The sequence below is a fragment of the Strix uralensis genome, chromosome 32, assembly GCF_047716275.1.
Source record: "Strix uralensis isolate ZFMK-TIS-50842 chromosome 32, bStrUra1, whole genome shotgun sequence".
Taxonomy (NCBI): domain Eukaryota; kingdom Metazoa; phylum Chordata; class Aves; order Strigiformes; family Strigidae; genus Strix; species Strix uralensis.
The window spans coordinates 2,623,407-2,647,793 of record NC_134003.1 but is presented as its reverse complement, the minus strand read 5'-3'; the positions used below and the strand labels follow the sequence as shown (position 1 = coordinate 2,647,793).

At 51.6% G+C, this 24,387-nt stretch overlaps 1 protein-coding gene across 5 annotated transcripts in view; it reads right to left on the bottom strand.

Moving 5' to 3' along the window:
• Positions 1-642: 642 nt before the first annotated feature.
• OTUD7B (OTU deubiquitinase 7B) overlaps positions 643-24,387 on the bottom strand; it is a 38,366-nt gene continuing 14,621 nt past the window's right edge. Inside the window, exons 2-14 of one of the 5 annotated variants that reach the window (XR_012626722.1) lie at positions 23,771-23,919; positions 19,418-19,588; positions 19,010-19,225; positions 13,937-14,038; positions 13,019-13,146; positions 10,721-10,833; positions 9,961-10,088; positions 9,165-9,314; positions 8,246-8,360; positions 7,010-7,094; positions 4,762-6,068; positions 1,272-3,904; positions 643-945 (exon numbers count right to left, since the gene is read on the bottom strand). Coding sequence is in view for 3 of the 5 variants with exons in the window: in XM_074853149.1 (XP_074709250.1) it covers positions 3,856-3,904; positions 4,762-6,068; positions 7,010-7,094; positions 8,246-8,360; positions 9,165-9,314; positions 9,961-10,088; positions 10,721-10,833; positions 13,019-13,146; positions 13,937-14,038; positions 19,010-19,225; positions 19,418-19,588; positions 23,771-23,843 (2,637 nt within the window). In the remaining 2 variants the exon portion in view is untranslated. Of the gene's footprint in view, positions 6,069-7,009; positions 7,095-8,245; positions 8,361-9,164; positions 9,315-9,960; positions 10,089-10,720; positions 10,834-13,018; positions 13,147-13,936; positions 14,039-19,009; positions 19,226-19,417; positions 19,589-23,770; positions 23,920-24,387 lie in introns of all 5 variants that reach the window. The other 4 variants (XM_074853149.1, XM_074853150.1, XR_012626723.1 and 1 more) reach the window with 4 other exon arrangements.

The window sequence follows — 24,387 nt, the reverse complement described above, 5'->3', positions numbered from 1 at the left end:
TCCCCGATGAACAAAACCACCGGGAGCTGGAATAGAAAAATCCCAACGCCAAGAAATCCCTCCCGGTTCCCCCCAAAACTCCCCAAACCCCGCCAGCCGCGTTTCCAACCAGCCCCAAACCCCCCCCCCGCCCCACTTCATGCAGCGACATGGGGCGAGGACGCGGCCGCCCTTCCCTGCTCGCAGCCCCAGGGCTGGAGCTGCTGCTGAACTTCAGGACAGACAATTTTCCTCGTTCTGAACCCATTTCAGCATCCCAAAGGCCCCGCGCCTGCCAGCAGCTGGATTTTCTCTTCACGCTGCGCAAAGCCTCGCTTGGGTGTTAAATTGTTCGGGTGCTGCCCTGGAAACGCAGCTGGGGGAAAGGTTCCTCCAAACCCAGCGAGGATTGACAAAAATTTTGATGGAGGGGTGTGGGGGGGGGTGTTTATTTTTTAAATAAAAGCCTGAATTTGGTACCTAAATGAAGGAAATCTTTCCCCAATCCGCAGGAAAGAGGATGCTGTGCTCCAAGCAGAGAAAAAAAAACAAAGAAAAAACTTGATGTGGAGGGGGGGGGCAGGGAATTTGGGGCACCCAGAGCCCGTTGGGCTGCGGCCCCGGGGCGAAGCGGAGGAAAGAGGCACGGCCGCTGCCCAGGGGTTAATTAGTTGAATGTTGTTTATTGTCAATGAATCTATGGTAGCATAAAGGAAGGATGCGGTGTACAGCCCGATTGCGACGCGCCATCTAGTGCTGGCTACAGCGGTGCTCACGAGGAGTGAAAGAAAAAATAAATCACCAACCTAATATTTAATTAAAAAAAAAAAAAAAAAAAAGTCTTTTGTGAATAAACAAATCGCGGAATTAATTCAGGTCACTTCTTGTAGGATTAGTGATAACCAAAGCATCCCATCAGGCTTCCCCCGCCGTGGGGCCGGGTAATATCAGCGAAGGTAAATGTTCCTTTGATAAAATAAAAAGCTCATTAACGGGTTTTCCAGACCCTTCAAGAAAATTTTTACCGCAGCCAGGGCCCGATGGCAGCAACGTCCCCTCCGACACCACTAAGTGCACTTAAGACCTCGGGAATCACGGCGCAGCCTCCCCCTCCCCAGCCCCGGCCCATGGGAGAAAAAACCCTCCCGGGGGCAGGTTTGGTGCTTTTCCTCCAGGAAAGGTGCTTTGGTGCCTGAGATGGTCTCGCTCCCCCACCCAACCCACCCCGCTTTAAAAAAAATAGGTGCCAGAAAAAAAAATAATAATCCAGTCCCATGCCCCAAAAATACCACCTGGGCAGTGGCTTTAGTGTGTTGATGAAGAGGACCTGGCCGATGGTAGATATTATCTTTCAATAAATATAATTTGTATTTAATAGTCCCTTAAAAAAAAAGAAAAAAAAAAATTAGTTTCACCATAAAGGAAACAAAAATGACCTGAAAAAATCCTTCGTGGTTCTGAAGAAATGCAGCCGGTTGGGTGCGACCCAGCTGAGGTTGGGGCTCACGGGGCACGTGGAGAACAACCAAAACTCTGCCCTTCATAGAAAAAATACTCTTCAAAGATTTTTCATCCTTGCCTGAAGTTCAGTTGGGTTTTTTTTTCCCATTTGGATTTTAAAAAAAGCTACAAATTCTACCAACCACAATAAAAACCGCCAAGGGCGGGCACTGAAGGTCCTGCAACACCCCAGCACGCGGGGAGCCCTGGTTGTGTGTCCAACCCCCCCCCCCCACACCTGGAGAACAACTTTTGGGGGAGTTTTGCCCTTTTCCTCCTTCACGGCAGCGCCGGGGCGGGGAGGGGGGTGGCAGCACACGAGGCCGGTGCCCCTCTCCCTTCCAGCGACAGGTTTGTGTCCCCACCCCGGCGCCCGTCCCGGCTCACCCCGTCCTCAGAGAGGGACCACGACAGGGTCAAAAACTTCATTAATAAAAATACAAAGTGTCCAACCAAACTTGGTTTCCCCCCCCCACCAAAAAAACCCCTTGGGAAGAAGAAGAGTGCCAGCAGCCCTGGTAATTCAGGATTTGAGGTGATCTTCTTTCAGGAGGACGTGATACCTGCTGCTGGCATTCCCTGGTTTTTTTTTTTTTTTTTTCCCCTGAAGACAGTATTATGCACAACTCTGTCCCGTTTATGAGATTTGAGCCAAATCTCCCCAAACTTGCGCTGTTTTAACAGCCACAATTTCCCGTTCCCATCAAGCAGGGGGAAGGAGCCCCCTTCCAGCAACCAGCTCCGAAACTCAGCGCCAGCCGCTCCCCACCGCAGTGGAACCTCCGGCATCCTGAACTGCGGCAGGATGGAGTTCACCAAAATGGAGAGGAATCCCCCCAAAAAACCCAGGAATGGCTGGTGAAGCGTCAGCCTTCGGCCTTCCCTCCTCCTGCTTGTGGAGGGGGGGGCACACACACAGCACATCCCTGCCCCCACCGCTCGCGGCAGGAGCTGGAGGACACTCCCCGAACCAAAATAACGCTGCTGCTCCGATTACAGGAAAAAATAAACGTCAGGAACTGGTTTATAACCCAAGAGACCCCCATTTAGTGAGGTTTTTGTTGGGTTTTTAAACATTTCAACTTAATATTTGGGGTGAACCGAGAGATCGCTGCAGGGTAAGAGCCCGCGGCGTGGAACCGGTGCTGTATGTTCTCACCCCGGGGTTAAAATAAATCGGAATTTCTGCGATTTGAGGGGAAAATTTGCTGAGGGGAGGGGCAGGGGAGCCGCCCTGTGAGGGCCCAGGGGACCCAGCGCCGACCCCCGGTGGCACCGAACAGGTTTTAAAGCCCTTTCTTCCGCAGCACGCAGCTGGGCAAGGCTTATCTACGCTCGGCGGTTTAATAAAACCAAAGAGAAGGACTTAAATCGGAGTTAAACCATCACGGGGATATTTACAACCCGTTGACAAGCGGTTCCGATGGCTTGACCTAATTAGGACTCCGCTTAACGACCCCGCGCAGCTGCCTCCTCTAGAAAAGGCTTTGATTTGTGGGTTTTTAGATCTGCATTAGACTGGTAAAAGGTTAGAACCGAGCCTTAGGGTATTTGTGAGAATAAGGCTTCAGGTGTTAAGTACACTTTCACCTCCTCTGCCCAGTTGTTCCCTGGGAAGGGCAGCGGGCAGGATCAGCACGGGAAGGGATTGCATAGTTTGATGCCTTCTGAGAAACAAACAAACAAAAAAATAATAAAAAAAAAAATGGAGGGAATGTTGTAATTTGAATTCTCGGTATAATTCATGTTTTATTTTTCATGTGGTAAAACGCTGAACCTTGCTCTATACAGGATCGAGTCCGGTTTGGGAGCTGTAGTTACAAAAAGGAAAAAAAAAAAACAAAAACCCAACAACAACAACAACAACAAAAAAAAAAAGATCTGTGCAAACATTGCAGTGCTAAAGTTAAACCCACCCTGCAAGACGTGAACGGGAGCGCACGGTTCATCCCACGCCGCAGGGGCTGGGACGGGGGGAGAAGGGAACGTAGTGGGCCACCCCACGTGTGGGTTAAGTTACAGGTTCCTTTTATTTTTTTGTTCTTTTCCCCCCTCCCCCCCCCCCTCAACGTTTCGCTCTTTAGCCCTATTATCAAAAATATCATTTAATATTCCTCAGCCTCAGGTCAGTTACGTGGCTCAGCAAAATGGAGCCGAGTTAATTCGATTCAGCAGAACAGAGGTAGTACGGAAGTAGCTTTGCTCAAGTAGAAAGTTATCGCGGGTTTGGGCGTCCCCGTAGGGCTGCGAGCGCCCGGCAGCCCGCTGCGGATTTACCTCCCGGTGCTGCCGGATGCTCTTTGTCCCCTCTACTCCCCCACGCCGATGGTTATTGCTGGGTGGAGACACTGACCTTGTTTCTTGTCTCAATTCTTACTAAGTCGGGTCGACCGTGCCGCGAACGGAACGGTTTTGCACAGTACTTCTGCAGGAAAAAAAAAAACAACTCAAAACCACTCAAGCACTGTGACCACCCCCTCCGCCTCCCTCCCACCCCAAGAAAGAGTTTAAAAATAGCGTTTTAAAAACAGAGTTGAGCCCGTCGGAAGGGCAGAGCCCTGAGCTTGCTGCTAATTGATGCTCAGAGACATCCGATGGGGCCGGGCTCAGATGAGTTCAACTGAAAAAAAAAAAAAAAAAATCCCCCAGTAATGTCCAATTCCAACTAAGTTTCGCTCAGTACCAGCAAAAAGAAATATAAAATAAAAACAGTGTTAAAAAATAATCTCTCAATTAAAAGGTTTCAAACTGAAATCGCTGGGGCGTTTTCGCTCGATTCTGGGCAGTGAGTGACGCCGAGTCCAGCTGGAGGGACCCAGCGGGGCGCTGCCCCCCGCCCCGTTCACCTTCTCCAAAAGCTTTGGTCTGGTTTATTGAATCGTTTTGAAGACACCCCCCCCCTCCTTCCACGCCGTGCCCCAACCCGAGCACGCCCCCCGCTAATCCTAGTCACCCCTCGCCAGAAGAAGCCTCTTGAAAAGCATCTTCCTCCCTCTCGCAGGGTCGAGGGGAGGGGAGGGGAGGGGAGGGGGGGGTGGGGGGGCTGTTTTGGTTTTTTTTTTTTGCCCCCTCTCCCTCCCGTGTCACCTCCATCACACCAGCCAAACCCCATTTCTCAGCCCACGTGGATAAATCCCCGTGCTCCCACCTTCCGCAGACAGGGAGAGGAGCGCGGAGGGGGTGTGTGTTAAAAAAAAAAAAAAAAGAAAAAAATATATATATTATTGCATTCCCCATCTTTCATGGGTCCCAAGATGAGCGCCGGGGCAGGGCACTCAGAACCTGTGCACCAGAGCCTCCCGCTCCTTGCGCTTCAGCTCCTCTTTGTAACAGCAAGAGCAGAAATTCCCAGTTTCGGGATGTCCGTAAAAACTGCAGTTCGGCTGCTTGCATTTGGTCTGCGGAACGTTATAAACAACTCGGCTTTTATTTCTGTCCGCCGGCGTTTCTCTGGGCGAGCTGTCCTGCTCCAGGGGTTCCCTGTAGCCGTTGCTGTGCGGGGGGGGGAGGAAGGCCGAGCCCTCGCACTCCGGGGGGAAGGTGGGGGGCACGTCCGTGTCCGTGGGGGAGAACCTGGCGAGGCGGGAAGGGCTGGTCTGGGGGGGGTTCGGCCGCGCCTGGGCGCAGTGTCTGGGTAAGGTGGCGTAGGGGGGGAGGCTGCTGTTGCAGGAGCCCCCCGCGACCTGCCGCCGGCCGTCTTGATAGCTGGGGGGATGCGACCCTTCCACGCTGTTGACCACCGAGGGTCTGGGAAAGGTGAAAACGCCCGAATAACCCGAGGGAAAAGCGGCTATTTTAGCGCTTAGGGCCAGCTCCGGGGTGTGGATGGTGTACGCGGGGGGAGGCTGGGGGTACGCGGGGTTCAGCATCACTTCCTCGCCCTTGTGGGCGTTCGCCTCCGGCTCCAGCTTCTTGGGGGGGGCGGCGCTCCCCAGCGCCTTCTTCTCCACCTCCTTTTGCTTCTGCTCAGCCATGAAGCGTTCCTCGGCGTCCAGGAGGTACCGCTGGATCATCTCCTCCTGGTACTGGTGCCGGTTGCTGGTTTTGAGGTGGCCGGCGAAGATGAACTTGCGCTCTCCCTGCATGGCAGCCCGCAGGATGCTCAGGCTCAGCCTGACGTCGTTGCTGTATTTGTAGGGATCCGTCGGCTTCTCGGGGGCTGCTTTACCCGGGCAGGTTTTCTCCACAGGAGCTGACAAATCTCCTTGGGAAGATTCCTCTTTGCTGCCTTTCCTGGACTTCAGGGATCCTTTCTTCTTCTTCTCCAAGGTATCTCCCTGCCCGTTGCTCACACCTCCCTTGATAGTTTTGCTGTGCATCAAACCACCCATGTTCTTTTTTAGTTTACTTCCCAAAGTCTTGCCGAAGCTGCCCAGCTTATTGGCAACTGAGTCTGCCCGTTTTTTATCCTTTTCCTTATCCTTTTCTCGGTCTTTCTTTGGTTTCTCTTTGTCCTTGCAACCCCTGCTGCCACCGTTGCTTGCTGAACTGCTGCAGACTGACTCCTTGTCCGACTCTCCCGACTCCGCAGCCGAACGAGCGTCGTCGCCCGCAGAGGCTGTAGGAGATTCCGGCTGGGCCAAAGGCGCCTGGGGAGAAAGAAAACAGATATCAAAGTCCTGCAAGTTCCTCGGGTAAGAGTTTTTCAGGCTGAAGGTGTAAACAGAGAAGCAGGCGCTTGCTTGGAGAAGGGAGGGGACAGCGTTCACACACACACTCAGTGTGAGACGTCCCCAGCAGCGCATCCAGAAATGTCCTAACTGGGTCGAGGTTTCAGGGCAAAAGTTGGAAAAAAGAGGGAGGGGGCCAACAAATCCCCTGTCTGGTCACCCCAAAGAGCACTGGGCATGGCTGGCAGCCACTTCCCCGGGGTCACGGCATCCTCTGACCCTTCACACGTCGATAAGGCTGAGCCGGGGATGGGTCAGGGGATTCTGAAGCAGAGCAGCTGCGAGCAGGCGGACAGCTGAGGAGCTCACACCCAAAGCGTCACCGTTCGAGCTCTGCTACAGGGAGGACACCTCGACAGCTTCAGGCAGACCACATTTAAGTTTGGGGAGTTTTCTCCTAAAAAGGGCAAGGGGAAAAAACCACCCTTCATGCTGTCAAGGCAGCTACCACCATCTGCCAACGCACCACCACGGAGATTTGGGAAGCAGACGGGAGATTTCCTGCCAAGGAAAGGTCCCAGGAAAAACTACGGTCAAACTGTGGGTCTCAAGGCGGCTTCTGGCGGCCACAAACCAACAGCTCATGTTTGTCTTGGAGCAAACAGCGTCGTCTTCGCTGCCGGCCACCCACGCAAGAGGCTGCCCCGCAAGGGCCGCGCTTCCAGTTTGAGTAAAAACAGGCACGAAAAGCTCAAAGAAAACAGCACCCGCGCAAAACCCGAGTGGTTTATCTGCTCAGAGCAATATCAGCTGCAATTTCTGCGGGCACAGCCACCTCGCTGACGACTTCACGTCTGCTGCTCCGCCAGAAGGAGGTTTAAATAATTAAAGAGTAAAGAAAATACTCCCTGTCTCTTTACCTGCATGTCACAAGGCAACGTGATCCATTTAACATTCATGTAGCTGTGCAGGAGGTGCAGCTTTGCTTCCAGTGATAATGTCACACTAAAATTTAAAACAGGATAAAAAACCCCAAGTTAGAGTCAAGTTCAGTTTAGTAACTGAGGTTCTCTCCTCCATATTTACAGTTATTTGTCCCTTTATGTTAAAAAGTATGTTTTTACACAGCAATTATAACGGCATCGAGACAGCAGCGATACAAAAGGTGACGTTTTTGGAGCCTTCCAAACCTTTCAATGAAAACCAAAATGAATAAATAAGATCCCTGAGTGACCGAAATGAATAAGTAAGACTCCTGAGTGTCACAATCAAGCTCGCTACGAATTAAAACGAACTCAACAAAAATAATCTTACTTGTACACGAGACAAATGACAAAAAAGCAGATGACACAGACCTAAATAGAGCTGGTTTCAAAATGATTCTCCTCTCCACGAAAGCAACTTCAGAAAAGAGTAAAGATATTTTCTCAAAAATTTCCACTTGTCAAAAAAAAAAAAAATATTCCTTCTACAAAAAACACAGGGACAGAGTCTTTTCCGCTGGCTCCAAACCCCTCAAAATGAGATACTGTATCGGTAAAACCTGCGCTGAATTTGAATACTTTGATCTTGGAGGTTTCTAGGTTTCCTAACCCCAAGTCAGATGATGGGCAAGTCGTGCTGCCAGCTCTGACCACGACACCCACTGCTGCTGCCTTCTGGCTCAATAACAGGAAACTCGCAGCTCCCAAACCCCGCGCGGTTTGTCCGTCTTGGAGTCAAAAATAGGAAGGGTGGCTGCCTGCGAGCCCTCCGCCCAGCTCCAGGGCCCACGCGGAGATACGCCTTCGCCTTGAGTGGGGACAGCAGTGGAAAAAGGCACCTTTTTCTGCGTAAATACGACAGCTGACCCTCCGCTGCCTCTCGTGTGTGAGCTACGCCCAGTCGGAAGCTCTGAGATTCGGAGCCACCATCTCTCTGCCTCGTGGGAACGAAGCTCGTGAGATGTCACAGCCCTACCCCAAACGTACCGCAAGCGGCGCATCAGAGGAGAACAAAGTGAACAAAAAAGCTGTTCCAGCCCCAAAAGCTGTTCCAGCCCCACCAAATAGGTCAATACCCAGAGGACAACTTTCATCCAGCCACAAGAAACCCCCAGCGGGGGACAGAGCAAGGACCCCCCCAGCCGGCACCGCCCCGGTTTGCAGACAACCGACCTGGCCAGCTTGACGTTGTCGCTGTCGTCCTTCCCCCACTGCCATTCCCTCCCGGGATCCACGGCGAAGTGCACGGGGAGCAGCTTGTGCTCAGAGTCTGTCAGGGGGATCACAGCTGCACAAGGGACAGAAAACTCACTTTTAATGCCTCAAAGGACAAACCTTTCACGTTGGGAGCCAAGCTCTGAGCGCCCACCAAGGACAACATCACTTCTGATGGCAACTGGTTTCACGCCAGATCTCAGCGACTGCCAGTGTTTGGGATCATCGAATCATTGTAGAATCATGAAACGTTTGGGTTGGGAGGGACCTTACAGCCCATCCAGTCCCACCCCCTGCCCCAGGCAGGGCCACCTTCCACTAGCCCAGGTTGCCCAAAGCCCCGTCCAACCTGGCCTTGACCCCTTCCAGGGAGGGGGCAGCCACAGCTTCTCTGGGCAGCCTGTGCCAGGGCCTCACCCCCCTCCCAGGGAAGAATTTCTGCCTTAGATCTCACCTAAATCTCCCTCTCTCAGTTTAAACCTGTTCCCCCTCGTCCTATCCCTCCCCCCCGATCAAGAGTCCCTCCCCCCTTTCCTGTAGCCCCTTTCAGTCCTGGGAGGCCGCTCTAAGGTCTCCCCGGAGCCTTCTCTCCTCCAGCTGAACCCCCCAACTCTCTCAGCCCGTCCTCACAGGGGGGTGCTCCAGCCCCCCGAGCATCTTCGTGGCCTCCTCTGGCCCCGCTCGAGCAGGTCTGTGTCCTTCTGCTGTTGGTGCCCCCAGAGCTGGACCCAGCACTGCAGGGGGGTCTCGCAGAGCAGAGGGGGAGAATCCCCCCCTCGCCCTGCTGCCCACACTGCTCTGGGTGCAGCCCAGCACACGGGTGGCTTTCTGGGCTGCCAGCGCCCGTTGCTGGCTCACATCCCAGCTTTTCACCTACCCTGATCTTTTGCGGGTTCCTTCTGCTCCATGGATACCAGGGCAGAAAAATGGGCTTGGTCATAAGCCAGTACCAACGGAGAACGATGGCATTTGTTGGCTGGGACTTCCAGGGGAAGGTAGATCCCTCCAAAGGGAATTGGGGCAAAGGCTGGAAAGAAATCAGGGCAGTTAGTTTTCGTAATAGGTTAAAGAGTTAAGAGTTGTTTGTACTGAAACTGCTCCAGAACAAGCTGTTTGCTTCATTCAAGGTTTCACCTGCCATTATCTATCAGCTCGAGGGACACTAAAAAAACCCACAAACCAAAATAGACATCTATGCTACATTAGGAGGAACAGAGTTGCAAAATGAACTGGTATTTTCTATAAAAAAAACCCCTTTTCACTCCTCCACAAGACAACTTGAACGGTGCACACACAATGATGGTAACTGATTAGTCTTTTCTGACAGGAAATTAAGTCTGCTAGTGGAAAATACAACACGCAGGGAACGGAATTTCCCCATCTCTGCACACACGTGTGGGGGCAAAAGAGGTACAAAAAAACCCCCTCATCAGGCAGATGCTCTTAGAAATCGCAAAAGATCAAACTGCGATGCTGAGCTGTGCGTCCCATACCCTCCGTGGGAATCACCCACAGCACCCTGCGGCAGGTCAACGCGCCCCACGCTCTGCTCCGAGTCAAAATCCAGCTTCCTCGAGCAAAAACACCCCGTGAAAACGTGTGGTAGAGAGGAAACTCACAGTCTGAGCACGCATAATTCATAAAGACTGGTAAAAAAAGAGGGAAATTCTTACCTTCTCCCCCCGAGTCCCGCAGCATCGTGTCTGCCACCACCACTATGGGTCTCTTCAACACGTGGGCAAGGACAAACACGTGGAACTCCTCCAGGCTCTCGTACACCGGCTCTTCGGAGCTTTCAACACTTGGGGAAGCGAGGAAGAAATTAATTTTCACCCCTTGAGTATTTAATCATCGCTTTTAAAAACAGGATGAGGCCTTTACAGGCATCCACGTAGAGGCGCATCACATTAAGGGCGTTGAGTATGACCTCAGCTCTAATTTGAGATTTTAGATGTAGATCCCCAAAACTGTCCAATTTTAAGACAAGGGTTTGTATCCAGGAAATGCCCTGTTGCTGCTCAGCACTTCTGGGTGTCTCAAAAGTGCCTCAAAAGTGGCGTTTGCTTGGGATGGCTGCGGCGATAAAGTGCCCTTGAAATACAGAGCGAGTGCTGCAGAAATCCTCAGCTTTTGCTCGTTACTCTCACTTCAGAGCCATCAACACGATGAAACACGAGTTTAGTTTTCTGTTCAGTGTCTGTGTTACCCCCCAAAAAGGCGTCGTGGAGCATTTAAATCTTTTCCTGTGATGCTTTACAGAGCTCTCGCTGTTCTTCATGATCCTTCATCCTTCCCCTTAAAACCCAACACGCCGGACCAGAGCGGCAACCCCCTGCCCATGAGAACCCCCCCGAGCCGTCCACCGAAGGGGGAGCTGCTCTGGTTTACATCTACACGTTATTATTATTTTTCAGTTCTGTCCCCCCCACGTACCCGCCGCAGCCGCCGCCGTTGGTGCCGTAGTGCACGCGAGGCTCGCTGGACGCCAGCTTGATCAGCTCGTTCCACTCCTTCTGCCACTCCTCTTCGGTGTAAACGAGACCAGACTGCAAAAGGGCAAACAAAACCCCCCAAAAAAATCTTCAAAATGAGTATTTTTCAATCTCCGCAGCATAGATTTATACACGCAGCCACAACTTGTCTCTTATGGATTTATGCAAAAATAAACAATATATTATGCAAAAAACTGCGTGTTTCCAAATCTGTGTTCTCAAGCCAGCTGGGGAGATAATCGGCCTGAAACAAAAGTTTGTCTTTTAGGAGGGTGGAAGTAAACATTTCAACCCACAGAATGAGAGGAAACCTTTATTCTTACGCTAAATCCTTCCAGTCTTAAAGATGACATAATCTATTGATAAGAGACAGTGGGACAGATAATTGGACTAGCTAAAATAGAGAATTTATTTCCTTCAAAAACACCCCGCGGAAGACACCGTAGCGTCTATAAATATTCAAGAGTTGCTTTGCTATTTCAACCCACAGCCAAGCCACGTTTTTCTCACATTCCCTTACAGGAGCATTGGAAAACGTCCATTCTGCCATCGCACCACGGGAGCCATCGTGGTCCGACACCGCGCTCGGCCCAGGGAAACCCCACCCAGGGCACAGCCCCCTCCCCGAAAAGCTGCGGCGCTCAGAAGCCATCCACCCCCCCCACGCCCGCAGAACACGCTGCCCTTGGTACAACCCCCCTACTCCATGGAGCCTGCATCGAGCATTAAATTCAGGAATTACACCTCTCCTCCCTAATGCAGACGCTTTTCAAACAGCTTCCAACACAATCCTGGAGTTGGAAGGTATCAGAAGCCATATTCACCCCGAGGAAGGGAAGAAATACCTTAAAAACACAAAACCGTGCAAAAGGTCACGCTCGAGCCTGCTGCGTTTAAGGTCATAAACTGAGAAACGCAACGGGAAGGGCAGCAGCTTCACCCTCCTCCTCCTTTCCCCGGCTCCATAACCGGAGCTCCAGCATCCAAACACAACATCCTAAAGCCTCCAAGCTGCCAAGAAAACCTTCAAGCCGTGCACCAGAAGGAACCGAGGGCCCCGCTCGGCTCTCCGCTTTGTTCCATGAGCTATTAATTAAGCTCCTCTGCTCCCGGTTACGTCGTCAACACGAATTCTTTCATCGCTGATTTAAAGCTTGTGAAGCAAAGCACGGGAGGAGAATATCCCCCCCAGAGCGGGCTGTGAAACGCAGAGAGGGATCCAGCACCCCGGGCTGCTGCTTTGGGAGCTGATTGGGGAAGGAGGAGCTCAGGATCCTCGACTTCCAGCCAACCGCTGAAGCGGTACCTGCAGCTGCCGGGCCGCTGCGTCGCCTGCATCCCCCACCTCCTGCCACGGCCCCCCAGCTCGTGCTGAGGACGACGACCAGGGCACGACGCCAGCACATCCTACACCCTGAGTATTTTCAAACTCTTCTAAAATCTGCAAGTCACAGCTCTTTGCTGGCAGCTAATTCTGGAGCACGCAGTTTAGGGAGATGCATAAAAACGTGCTTTTAATAGCAGTGAAACCCTCCAATTATTTATTAACTACTCTGCTTCAAACAGGGAAATACAGTCAAGATACGAAACTTTGTGCCCTTCCAAAAATAAAAAGGAAGCTGGAGAGTAAACATCATCCTTCAGCGTCAGGTGGAAACAGGAGTTCACCCTGTTCACAAGAGCCTCTCGAGGCAGCGGGGCGACTCTCGCCACGTGAGGCCATCTGGTAACTTTCCACCTTGACAAAGCCACGTCCCCGCTTCCGGGGGGCCCCGTCTCGCCGCTTTGAAAAGCTCTTTACTGTGGCAAGTTCCTGAGTCGCCTTTTTTGGTGGCGGAGTTTGCGCCACGCTCCGACCGAGGCCCATCTCGCTGATCTTTATCGCTGCCGACACCTACGCCACGGCGTTGCTTTTCTCTTTAGAGCCCAGCAGGGCCATCGCATCCTGCTGGATCTCAAATGCCTGACGGTGACTTTTTTTTTCCCCCATCAGCATTGGGCACAACACAGTTGTAATAAAGAATTTTCCTACCTTGCAATAAAAGAGAATTTTGCCACAGTTTAGATCAGAGGACACATCTCATCACGGTATAACCAAGTACCACAACCCACGGAGTTGCCCAAAAGTCAAGACAAGCTTTATCACTTTATCACGACAGGAAGCATCTCCCAGAGCCACGGGATGTTTTATCCAGCCTCCCCCCGCTGCAGAGGGGACGGTTTTCAGTCTGGTTCTTACCTCCTTGTTCTGCTGCGTCTGCTGCCAACGCCACCTCCGCTTCAGGGCTTCCCTCTCCACACCTTTATCCATCAAGGTGTAAAGGGATTTGCGAAGCATGAGGTCTCGGTCGTGGAAACCCCACATACCTGCCCGGGGGGAAAAAGAAACAGCAGCGGAGGGTCAGCGTCGCTTCGGCGATCCGCTGAGGTCCCGCAGCCCGCCACGAGCCAGGGCAAGCGGGGAAACTGGGAAACAGAGGCAGAGAAATGCAAGCTTCTCACTCTAGATATTACAATTCCTGGTTCAAAGTCTACATTTTCTACCCGCAGCGAGTTTCCACGCAGCTAAACGGAGATGCTGCCGGCTCTGCTTTCAACTCTAAAGCATCTCGCAAATATTTGTTCACAAAAAAAAAAAATAAATCACACGCTCCTTTACGTCAACATCTGATAGGAAAGCGAGACCGGGTTAAACGAGACTGTGGTTTCGTTGTGTCTGAAATACCAACACGAAGGAAATGCACAACGCTGCCAATTTAAAAGCCTGGAAACTTCAGAGGATTTACTACGGTCACACTTGACAAGGTGAAGTCAAATCTGGGCTTCTGAAACTTCAAGAGGAGGGAAGGAGTGGCTCCATTATTTCACATTTCCTTCAGAAACAGGGAAACTTGCCAGATGGAAGGGGAGAGGTATTTCAGAAGTACACGAGCTATTGGCAGCCTGTTTCCTTCAACCCATTCCTCTCCCGCAGAGCCCGAGCGCTGCGACCGCCCGCACACCTCCTGCCGCGGTGGGAAACGCCCGGTCCTGCTCCCAAAGGACGGTCCTGGGCGCAGCCGGAGGAGGGAGGTGGCACCAGCACGGTGCACATTACTGGGTCTGAAGTGAACTGGTTTGTTATTTCGCTTGGGGGGGGGTTAAGTGGAGCTCTTACCCAGGGAGGCGGCGTGGAGCAGGCAGTTGCCGTCGCCGGTGGTGGCCAGGGGGAGCAGCCTTTGGCAGCTGGGGTCCACGTTCGCCCACCAGTTCAGACGACCTGTGGGAGATATTTGAGAGTGTGAAAACGGGGCCCGTTACACAACACGGGACTGGTGTGTTCGTCCCCTCAAAAAACACCGACGAGGATGGAAACCTGCTTAATTTGGGAGGGGGGGGGGGAACAGCCAAAGGGATGAGCAGTTACAGACCCACCCCGCGGCTGGAGGAAGGAAGGAGTCAAGACGGTAATAAAGCAACAAAAAGGGGAGAGTGGAGTGGCAAAACTTCGTGGGGATGCAGGGGAACAGCCAGGCTGAACTTCAGGTCACACAAATTAGGATTAATTAGAAATAGGAGCCAGCCCAGCCAGGACTTTAACCCAGACCAGTGTTCTCCCCCGCCCCTACTTACTTCAAAAACCCCAAAACCCATCAGGCTGAAGACATCTCCTCAAGCACCCGCCACAAACGGCGCCCAACAACTTTAACAGTTAATAACCACTTCTCCTGTCTTCTTGTAACCAAATCGCTCCTGTTTAAACCCTCTCACGATGGTCGTTTTCTCCCCGCTCGCTGGTTTAGGTACAACACTCAGGGACTTTTGCTGATCCCAGCAGCTTTACCAATGAAAACGCAAACCCACAGCGCTTTACGCCATTTAAAAACAAGCAGCTTTTTTGGTAATATAAGGCACTTGTAGTAATTCGAGTCAAGAGCATCTAAAAATAGAAGCTGGGAAAAAAATTAACATACGTGCTGCAGTCAAGCACAGTGCGACTGGAGGTTAAACGTTTGTCAAGGAAATGAAGTCGGGCTGAATTAGGACTTTGAACTTACAACCCAGCCTGCGTCTCGCTCCGCTGTGCCCTCAGCAAGAGGCGCCGCCTCCCTTGGCTGCGAGTTTTTCCGGTAGCTTTTCTGCGGCGGCTCCCGTGCAAGAGGCAGTTTTTTCGGCTGGCGGGTGCTGTTCAGGTTTCCAATAAGTTGCGTTTAAATTGCTCTTGCAGAAAAGCAGCCCTTTCCTCACATTTCTAACCAACTTGTGCTCCTGAGCACGGGCCCTGCCGGGGACCCCAGCTCTCAAACACAGGATTTCTCAAAATTGTTTGCCCGACCTCAGCAACAGCAGCTGCAGAAGAGCTAAATACAGAAAACTTGTTTTTAAACACCGATAAACACAGGAAAACATAAAAACGCAGAGCGAACTGCAATGCCAGGCGGGTAATTTCTTCTCTCAGCGTTGGGAGAGGAACCCGTTGGAGTTGAAAAGTGTTTCGTACACAGCCTCGGGACAATAGCTCGCTCGGAAAAGCCGGCTATTTTCACTCAATATAGCTCCTGGCACGGCGAAGGCGTGAGCCTGCGCCAAGTGGCACCGGGCCAGAGGAGCGAACCGAGCAGCAAAACAGCGTCTCCCAAAAGCCAACCAAGATGTAACGCTACCGTAGGCAGCGCCGAGCTGCCTTTTTTTTTTTTTTTTTTTTTAAAATCCATTTCACATCCCTCCTGGAGAATTCGCTGCTCTTTTTCGACAGCTGGGGTGGGTCAGGGGTGTTTGCATCTCTGGTCGGCGCTTCGGAGGTTGCATAACCTCTCGCTGAGCCGAGTCGGGTCCGGTTCGGAGGGGACACACCTTGGGGAGGCATTTCTATTTGCGGCGTGCTGCGCCGCGCACATCCCCGGCGAGGCAGAGGCATTAGTACAGATTTGCAGTTGCGCAAGAGAAGTCATCTTGAAAGAAACCACATTCCCCAAACCCTTCTCTGAATGTTTTCCTCCTATCAAGGCGGTGGAAAGGCCAAGAGGCCCCTTGAAGCATTTAAAACAACATATTTCTCCGCACGTGGTTATGAGGAACAAGCCCTGAAAGCTCTACAAGGGAGGTAATGGATTCAAGAGCATGAGGCATCTTCCTGCAATCGTCGCTCGAGCGGCTCTTCTGCACGTCTGAAGAACTCCACCAGCACCCAGAGGCCTCCTCTGCGTCCAGCACCGTGACTCTTACAGGGTCCAGTTTGGCCCCACAACTGGTTTTGCCACAGAACACCTGTTTGTCCCAGCAGAGGTCCAGCACCTGCGCACAAAGGTGTATGTTTGGTAAAATACCGTCGTGTTTCTTCTAACAGGAACCACTGAAACAGGTCCCGGCAATGGGAAAGAACAAAGAGGGTGCTCCTCCCAGCCCGAAAACGAGGACTGACTCATCCAAACCCCAAATGGCTTCCCTAAGGCTACCAGGGAATCCAGCGCCGTGATTACAAGGCCGCCCTCTCTGCGTGACGAAGGGAGCGTTCCTGGGGATGACTTGGCCTCGCGCTCCTCGGGCCGACGTGACGGAGCCAACACGAGCACCCACCACCACCTCTGTGCGGGGACCGCCGGGGTTTTTTTTCCCCCACTGCTGAATCACCGATGGAGGTGAAGGGGCAGGATCAGCACCTAGAAGTGGGCTAAGAGACCAAAAAAAAGGAGAGCAGCCAGAAAAAGCGGCATCTACGCTGAAGGAAGCTCATTTCACGTATCTGAAATGAGGTAATTCATCTCTCTCCTTATCTAATCTGGAGCCCATCTCTGACGAAAACACCACCTGCAGAAGACATTTCTGCTTCAGGATCTGGCAGCAAGAAGAGCTTGTTCGAGTGCAATTACACATCGGTCGCTACTTTCTCCTGTTTGGGGGAGGATGGGAATCGAAGGCTTCCAACCAACCAGCCCTGCTACGCTCTGCCTGCCGAAACGCCGCGACCCACGGCAGCGCCGAGAGCTTGGGCATCCTCCTCCCGGCAGCACAGGCTCAGCCTCCCGGTCTCGCCACCGAGGATGACGGCGGAGGGGCCGAAGGCATCGCAGTGGTCCCGCGCTGTGGGCGGCGGGCTGGCAGAGCCCAGCACCCAACTTCTGAGAAGGTTTCAAGCTGCCTTTTGGAGCAAGGCGGACCCAGACGTGAGCTCATCTCTCCTGCCAAGGGAACCAGTCCGGCCAATGACTTATGGGCAAAAACATTTGCAAGTCGGATGCCAGGTAGGTAAGACCGAGGGGGGTACGTGTACACACGCGCCTCTGCTCACGCACGGGCTAAACTCAGCCTGAAAAGCTTCTCCAAAGCCAGGTGATGACCAAAGCCCCATTTCTTTGACTGCCCACTCTGTGACGTGGGATATTTCCGCCCCAGGAACGAGGAACCCGTTTGCCATTCCCTTGAAGCCGTTCCCGCAGCGAAGCGAGCACGCTGATCTCTTAACTCAGCAGTTTGTAAGAGTCCACCTACAGACGTTCATTAAATATTAGTCTGAAGCGCGAAGCAGGAAGTTTCTTGCCAATAGGCTGGGGGACTTTTGAAGTCATGCTTGGCACGTCCCTGACCCAGGGAGAAAGCCTGACCTCGGAGCCAAGGCAAAGCCATCAAACCCAGGGGTTTCTTCCAGTTCCTCCTGATTTTTTTGGAATAGCCTTGGGCAAGGCACCACCGACTGCTCCTCCACGTGTGCAATGAGAAAAAACACTCTGCATCTTCAAAAGATAGAGCAAGGCTTCATCCGTTTAGGTTTCGGACAAAGAACGCTAAAATTGTGGCAAGGGCCAAATTCTGAGCTCCACCAAAACCTTTTTATACAGCTCTGAGCACGTTAAAAGCTTTCTGAGAGGATGTCATTACAATTTACAGCCACTTTAAAGTGCTCTTACTCTGCCACAGCACTGTAAAAGGATTTCTGGATAGAAGGAGAAGAGTATCTGAACATTTATTGGTCTATAAAATATTTGCTTAATCCCCTAAGGACAGCACGTACTAAATTAATAACGGGAGCGACCGTAGATCACAGCACCACGCTCAAAACCCTCCTTCGAATCGCGCTGGGGATATTTTATATACGCAGTACAGCCCTTTAATAAACACCCGTTTATAACAAACCCACGTACGAGATGCAGAGACACTTTACGGTCTTCAAAAGGCATTTTCTAAAAATCAATTCCTTCATGCCAGCCTCGTCTCAGCAGGCCGGGAAGCGTCCCCAGCACACGGAGGGAAGAGCGCGGCCGCCCCTGGTTCCCTCGGGCAGAGGCTGCGCTGGGACGCGGCGCTGCCACCCCCCGGCTCCGCGCCGGCGGGGGTCACCGCGGTTTTATCTGCGTTAGACACGACGGCTTCGCCACGGACCAGCAACGGCGCTGTAACGAGATCGCTTGGCTCAGGTGCTCATTTCCAAAACATGAGAATATTTGTTACAGGAACACTTGAGCAGGAGAAGGCTAAAATTTGACATTAAGAATATATGTTATCTCTGAAGGAATAGTCTTCTCGGTGTGTGCGGCGGTGACAGAAACAAAGGAGAGGTGTAAAGGCTCCCGAGATCCTGCCTGGCGCCCTCCTGCCCCCACCCCACGAAGCCGTCCTGCTAACCCAGACTGGGGTTTCTCTGCCAGGAGGTCCCATCCATTCACCAGCTAAATCTTATTTACAGATCACCTAGCAACTATTCAGGAGGAAAACAGCACCTTGGAAAACAAATCCCTCTGCACCCGTAAGGTGGTTCCTCTCCAGGCAAACTGAAAGCCAGCAGACGAGTTTCCCCGTGTTGAAGCAGCACATACAATGCATCATCCATCTAAAATGTTTGTAATCGCTTCTAATATTTGTCAGCGGTGATGAGCTACTGTTTGTGTTATGCAGGAGTTTCTTTTTCCCCCCCTTCTCTCAGCGGGGCTGACGGGGTGATGCAGGGCACAGGGAGGCTCAGGGGGTGAGATAATGCAACTTTTTTTTTTTTTTTTGAGTGTTACCATTCAGCTGCATGAGCGATGACGACACCCACAATTTATTTACATCCAGTGTCTGCAGGCAAAGCGAAGCAGACTCTTACTCAACCCTTGCACCACGCTATAAAAAGGGATGAAATAATACCCATCAGATACGCGTCCTCGCGACGGGCTCGCTTCTCTGCGGCCTCAGGCTCGTTCCCGTTGGTACCGCTGCAAAACTGCCCCCCCAGACCGTATTAGCATTAAAAAAAAAAGAAAAAAAAAACACTCACCAGCCTGCTCCAGTGCCACCAGCATCGACTGCTCGATGAGGTCTCGCTCGATGAAGCTGCGGAAGTCCTCGGCATACACGGTGAGGTCGGGCAGCTGGAAGGTGCAGATGGGCATCTCCAGCAGATGCTCGCTGCTGCCGTTGCTGGAGACGTGGGACCGGGCCAGGGAGACGATGGTGGAGCTGGCGTGGGAAATGCCTCGAGACAGGCGTTTTTCTGAGAGGAAAAGATGAAAAAAAACCGCACCTGAGCGGCGCCGGAGCTGCAAACCTCGCGGAAGCAATTATCAAATCGCTGCCTTCAGCCTGTATTTTTTTGGTGGCAAGCGGCTGGATTGCTCCAGCATATAAATATTTCAGGCACCAGAAGGAAGATTTAATTGATCCGCCTCATTTTGGTGACACTGACCTTGCACAATATCATCCTGCCGCTGGAGCGGTGGTCGCCCGGGACGGGCTGCCTCCCTTTCAGGGGGTTTGTAGCTGCGTCCTTCGTTGAAGGAATGGGGTAGGTTGCCGGCGTGCACTTGCCGTAGCTGCTCAAAGTCACTCAGAGCTGCGCTCAGATCCCAGTTCTTGCCTGGATGGGAAGGTAACAACAGCGCTCACCGTCACACGAGAGAGAAATCCAGTCAGTTCCTAAAAGATCCACGCTAAAAACGAGTAAGAGTGGAGTTTAGCATGAAGGTTGTCTAGTAGAAACCAGGAGGAAAGCAGGGTGCAGCACCCCTCGTTCAGCTGGGCGCTCTATTTCTGCCCAGGATTTGCATTTCTGGAAGAGATCCAACCACGAACGTGGAGTGCCCAGAAAGGGTCAGCTCTGCTGCCACGGGTTACAGGGCTGGGTCACACCTCGGGTGCGCGGAGGCTCATCCAGGGCTTAGAGGGAACTACTGCTCTTGGATGTGACCTCTGCAAAACCTAAACAAAGGTCCAAAGACCTCAAATTTTCACAGAATCATTGAATCAGAATGGTTTGGGTTGGAAGGGACCTTTAAAGGTCATGGCGTTCAACCTCCTGCCATGGGCAGGGACACTCTCCACTAGCCCAGGTTGCCCAAAGCCCTGTCCAACCTGGCCTTGAACCCTTCCAGGGAGGGGGCAGCCACAGCTTCTCTGGGTGACCTGTGCCAGGGCCTCACCCCCCTCCCAGGGAAGAATTTCTTCCTTCTATCTAGTCCGAGATATAATTTTGCCAGAAGAAGATTCCTGGCTCTAAAATGAAGAAGGGCAGGGTCACTGTAACAGCACACACTGAGCACAGAGCATGGGACTGGAGTAAAATAAACATCATTTTGCCCTTAAGAAAGGGAAATGGAAGGTCAGGCTGTGCAGTGCCCACCAGCACCTACATAAACCAAACGGCCGACGGCCTCCGGTCTCACCGAGCGCTTTGTTTTCTAACTCTGACTGCCACGGGGATAACGCGCCGCGACGCCGGCCCCGCTTCTCTGCGGCCAGAGTGAACAGCCTCCAGCTCTCTACCCCCACGCCATCGCGGGAGAACGCTCGAGCGAAGACACGCAGCTTGCAAAGAGGATGATTTGTCGTTAAAATCTGTCCGCACGGTTTCAGAGACAGCCACCCGGCTCTTTCTGAGCTGACACCCAAAGCGTAGACGCAAGCGAGGTGCCGGCCGGGCTAGGCGCTATCCAGAAGACTTTTCAGCAGGCTTGTGCCATTACTGGCCCGATAAATTATTCAGCAAAACAGCTTGAACTTCGTGGAGTTGAGTAAAGCAGTTCCATTTCCTTTTAACTACCCAGCAAGCTGCAAGAACATAATATATATTAATGTGCTTAAGTCTTCCAGCACGCAGTAAATTGACCTTTTAGAAGCCACTGTCTTCCAAAGGCAAGAATACACCGCAAAAAAAAAAAAAATAATCTGCCATATGGCTTACATTTAGGAAAATTGTGATTTTTTTTTTTTTTTTTATGAACACTGTTAATCTAGGCTCTTAAATTAGCAAGTTAGCAGACAGTGTAGAAAGAAAGCCAACTTTATGTATGGCAGCTCCACTACAGGGAAGATATATAAACCGCCAATTGGTTTATACGATAGCTCACGGACAATAAAAGAAGTCATCATGTCTAATTCCCTAAAGGAAATACACTTCAAGTATTTAAATTCTTTTGAGAGATGTAATTCGCAGTGTTTAATGACTGACTCCAAACAGAAAGTTATTTTAAGCTTTACCTTTTGAGTCAAGGGGATTTTTTTTTTTTGGCCTCTTTTTTGTTTTTTAAAATGGAATAATGAATCAGTATCAAGGAATGAGAATGACCCATCAGTTTAAAATTAAATTTGCTGTCACATCACTATTTGCTTTAACATGTCAGTGACAGGAGGACACACGAGCGACACCGACCCACCGCACTGTCCGACCACCTTCACCGGCAGCCGCTTCAGAAATTGGGAAGAAAAAAAAAAAAAAGCTAAACTTTGGAAAGTCCCCATGAAACAAGAGCAGCCAAAAGGACTCAAATCCCAGCATTACGGGTTATCTGCAAGCACCTGGAAAGGCTGTTTGATGGACTCGGCACTTTTTTTGGCCAACACAAGGGGTGGTTTGAAGCGTTCAGGGCAACTTTTGCACAGAGGAGGTTTCGCTGGTGCTTGGATGAGAGAAGGGAGGTTCCCTCCTCGTCGGGAAAACCGGTGTCCTCTGGGGACACCACCGAGAGAACTGGAGCCCGTCTTCCACGTGACGCTACAGCTCGCGTTGCCAGAACGCAGGACGATTTCAAGGAGCAGAACCTAAATAAATTCTCCCAGTTCTTAGGTCCTCTCCTCCCCCAGTTCTTCAGCTCTGTGGGCATTTGTACGCTGCAGCCCGTTGCTGTCGAGCTGGGGGGTTTCCAGCGGTGCTGGAGAGCAGAACGACGGAGACGTCCATCATTCAGAAGACCCGTCGTTGCCACCAGACAGCGACTTCGCTTGACACGTGCACAGAGCTCAAAGCACACACAGAAAAATGACTTAAATCACCCAGATCGCCCTCAAACTTCACATTCTGAATAACTCACTTCATACACCTATTTTATCAGACTGCTTTCACTAATACCCGCCCTGTTTTTTCCCCTCATTTCCACCCTTAGAGTTGTCAACTCTGCTGAGGCTGCAGGAGGAATAGCAGCGACTCAGCGGCACGTCATGAAAACGAGCTAAAACGACCGTTGTCAAAATAAATCAACCCGTGCGCCAAGCGGGAGATGGAGAGTTTGAGGGAATATCTGCTTTAACCTTTTCTATCACAAGCCTAAATATTTCTTCCGAAAGATAATATTAGAAATCCTGACATGAAACAAAGCAGCCTAAGCCCAGAAACCAGAACATAAACACACCACAAAACCCACAACTTGCCAGACTTCCGCCGAGACGACGCTCAGCTGTAAAAATTAAAGAGTGAAGCCTTGAACCCAGCAAAGCTAATGGGAGTGTCGAAGAGGAAAAAAGCTACGAATCGATGCTGCGAGCACCGAGCCGAGCAGGAGAGCTAGAGCCGAGGAGGTGGAGCAAATTGCCTAAAGACACAGATTCTAGCAACAATTTCAGGGCTTTGAATTCATTACTGCTGCAGCATCCGGAACGGGAGCAGCCAGGGAACCCTGCGGATGCTGTAGGAGCATCAACTGGTCCCGAGTTCAAGCAGCAAGAAAAATGAGCTGTATTATACAAGAAAAAGGATGCTAGGAAGAAACGCAGCAAGTACGGTCTTGCATTATAATTACAGATTGGTTAATTATGCACAAACAGCCCTGCTTCTCATGCAATATTGCTGTCCTCCAGCATTACAGCACATGTCAGCATTTACTCCCCATCCTTTTGTCAACATTAACCCCCAGGCAACGCTCGTGAGCAAGCAGCCCCAAAATTAAGACCCGGTATCCTTTCTCCTTTCCCCTTCCCATCGCTGTAAGTACAGGGTGAAAAAAAATCACCTGCAGCCTTCACCTAAGCACGATCATTAATGAGAACTTCTTCATCTTACGGAGTTTTTGAGAAGGCTTACGCTGTATTTTAGGGCAAGCACACGCACTTAACAAAATAGGTGGAGGAGTGGGAAGCCGCCAGCGCGGCGTGCCGAGGCTCTCGGGGGCTGCCCGGCCCGTCGACTGAACGCGGATGGTGTTTGCATTCAACTCCTGAGCACCCCAAGCATCTCCATCACCTTAAACCTGTTCAGTAGGAGCCTCCCATGCCGGTAAATGGGGCTCCGAGGGGACGCTCTGCCAGGAGAGGTCACTGGCACCGGCCAAACAGCAATTTATATCGGCATAATCAAACCACCTTCACAAGCAGAACAAGATATACCAGTAACAGCACGGTTTTGCCTATATAATTACTCCTATATTAGTTTGAAAACACGGGCAGCCTTCACCTAGTGCTATTCCTTCAACCCTTTTGAAGGCATCGCTGCTATAAAGGGGAAAAAAATAAAACCACTTAAGTTTTGCTGCTCGCAGTGAACAACACACAGCAACGGAGAGGAGGGAAGAAGGGAAACCGTGCTCCTGGTTGATGCGTTCTCCTTCCCAACATTTGAAATTCATTACCTGATGGACGTGTAACAAGAAACCAAGGCAGAATTTCACCAGCCGCGCCGCCGAGGGCACCATTTTATTATCTCCAGCATCGCACTCACCAACCACCAGCCTTGGGGTCTGGCCAGCCCCTCTTGCAACCCCTTTTCTCCCTACCAGCCCCCCTGTCAGCCACCCCCTGGCTCTTCCCTTCTTTTATTCCCAATTTGATTTACCTTCGAGGAGGTCTCTGGCCAGTCCCGGCTCTGCCCCCGTTGAGCGAACAAAATCCGACAGGACGATGTCCATAGCCGAGGTCGTGCGCTCATGGATTCCTCCCGGCAGCTGGGGTCGGCGGCGCCCGGATCAGCACCTCGGCATCAATCTAGGAACGAGACCAACAACGCGCGCGGCTCGCATTACAAAGTATAAAATAATTAGCCTGGCCAGGCAGCCTCCGAGCTGGCTGGGAACTATCCGATGGCAGGTGCCGAGTGGGGAAAATAAACCTCCCCCCTGAAATTAATTGTGCTTTGGGACTACTGTTTAACTAATTGATAATTGGGATTTAAAAAAAAAAAATTTACAAATTTTGCTGCTTTCTCCCCGCACGCGAACAGGCTGTAACAACTCTGCTACTGACGGGCACACCAAGGGCTCAGCAGATTCAGGAAAAAAAACCCCCAATTTTCATTTCAAAGGCGGTGAAGCTTTTCTTTCCAAAACCATGGACAAGGAGCTAGGAGAATAAATGAGTTTATTCGGTAGCAGAAAGTCTCTCTTATATATTTGCAGAGAGCTCAGCATCCCTGCCCTCCCCGGGGCAGGCAGCCCTCCTCCAAGCACCCTCCTT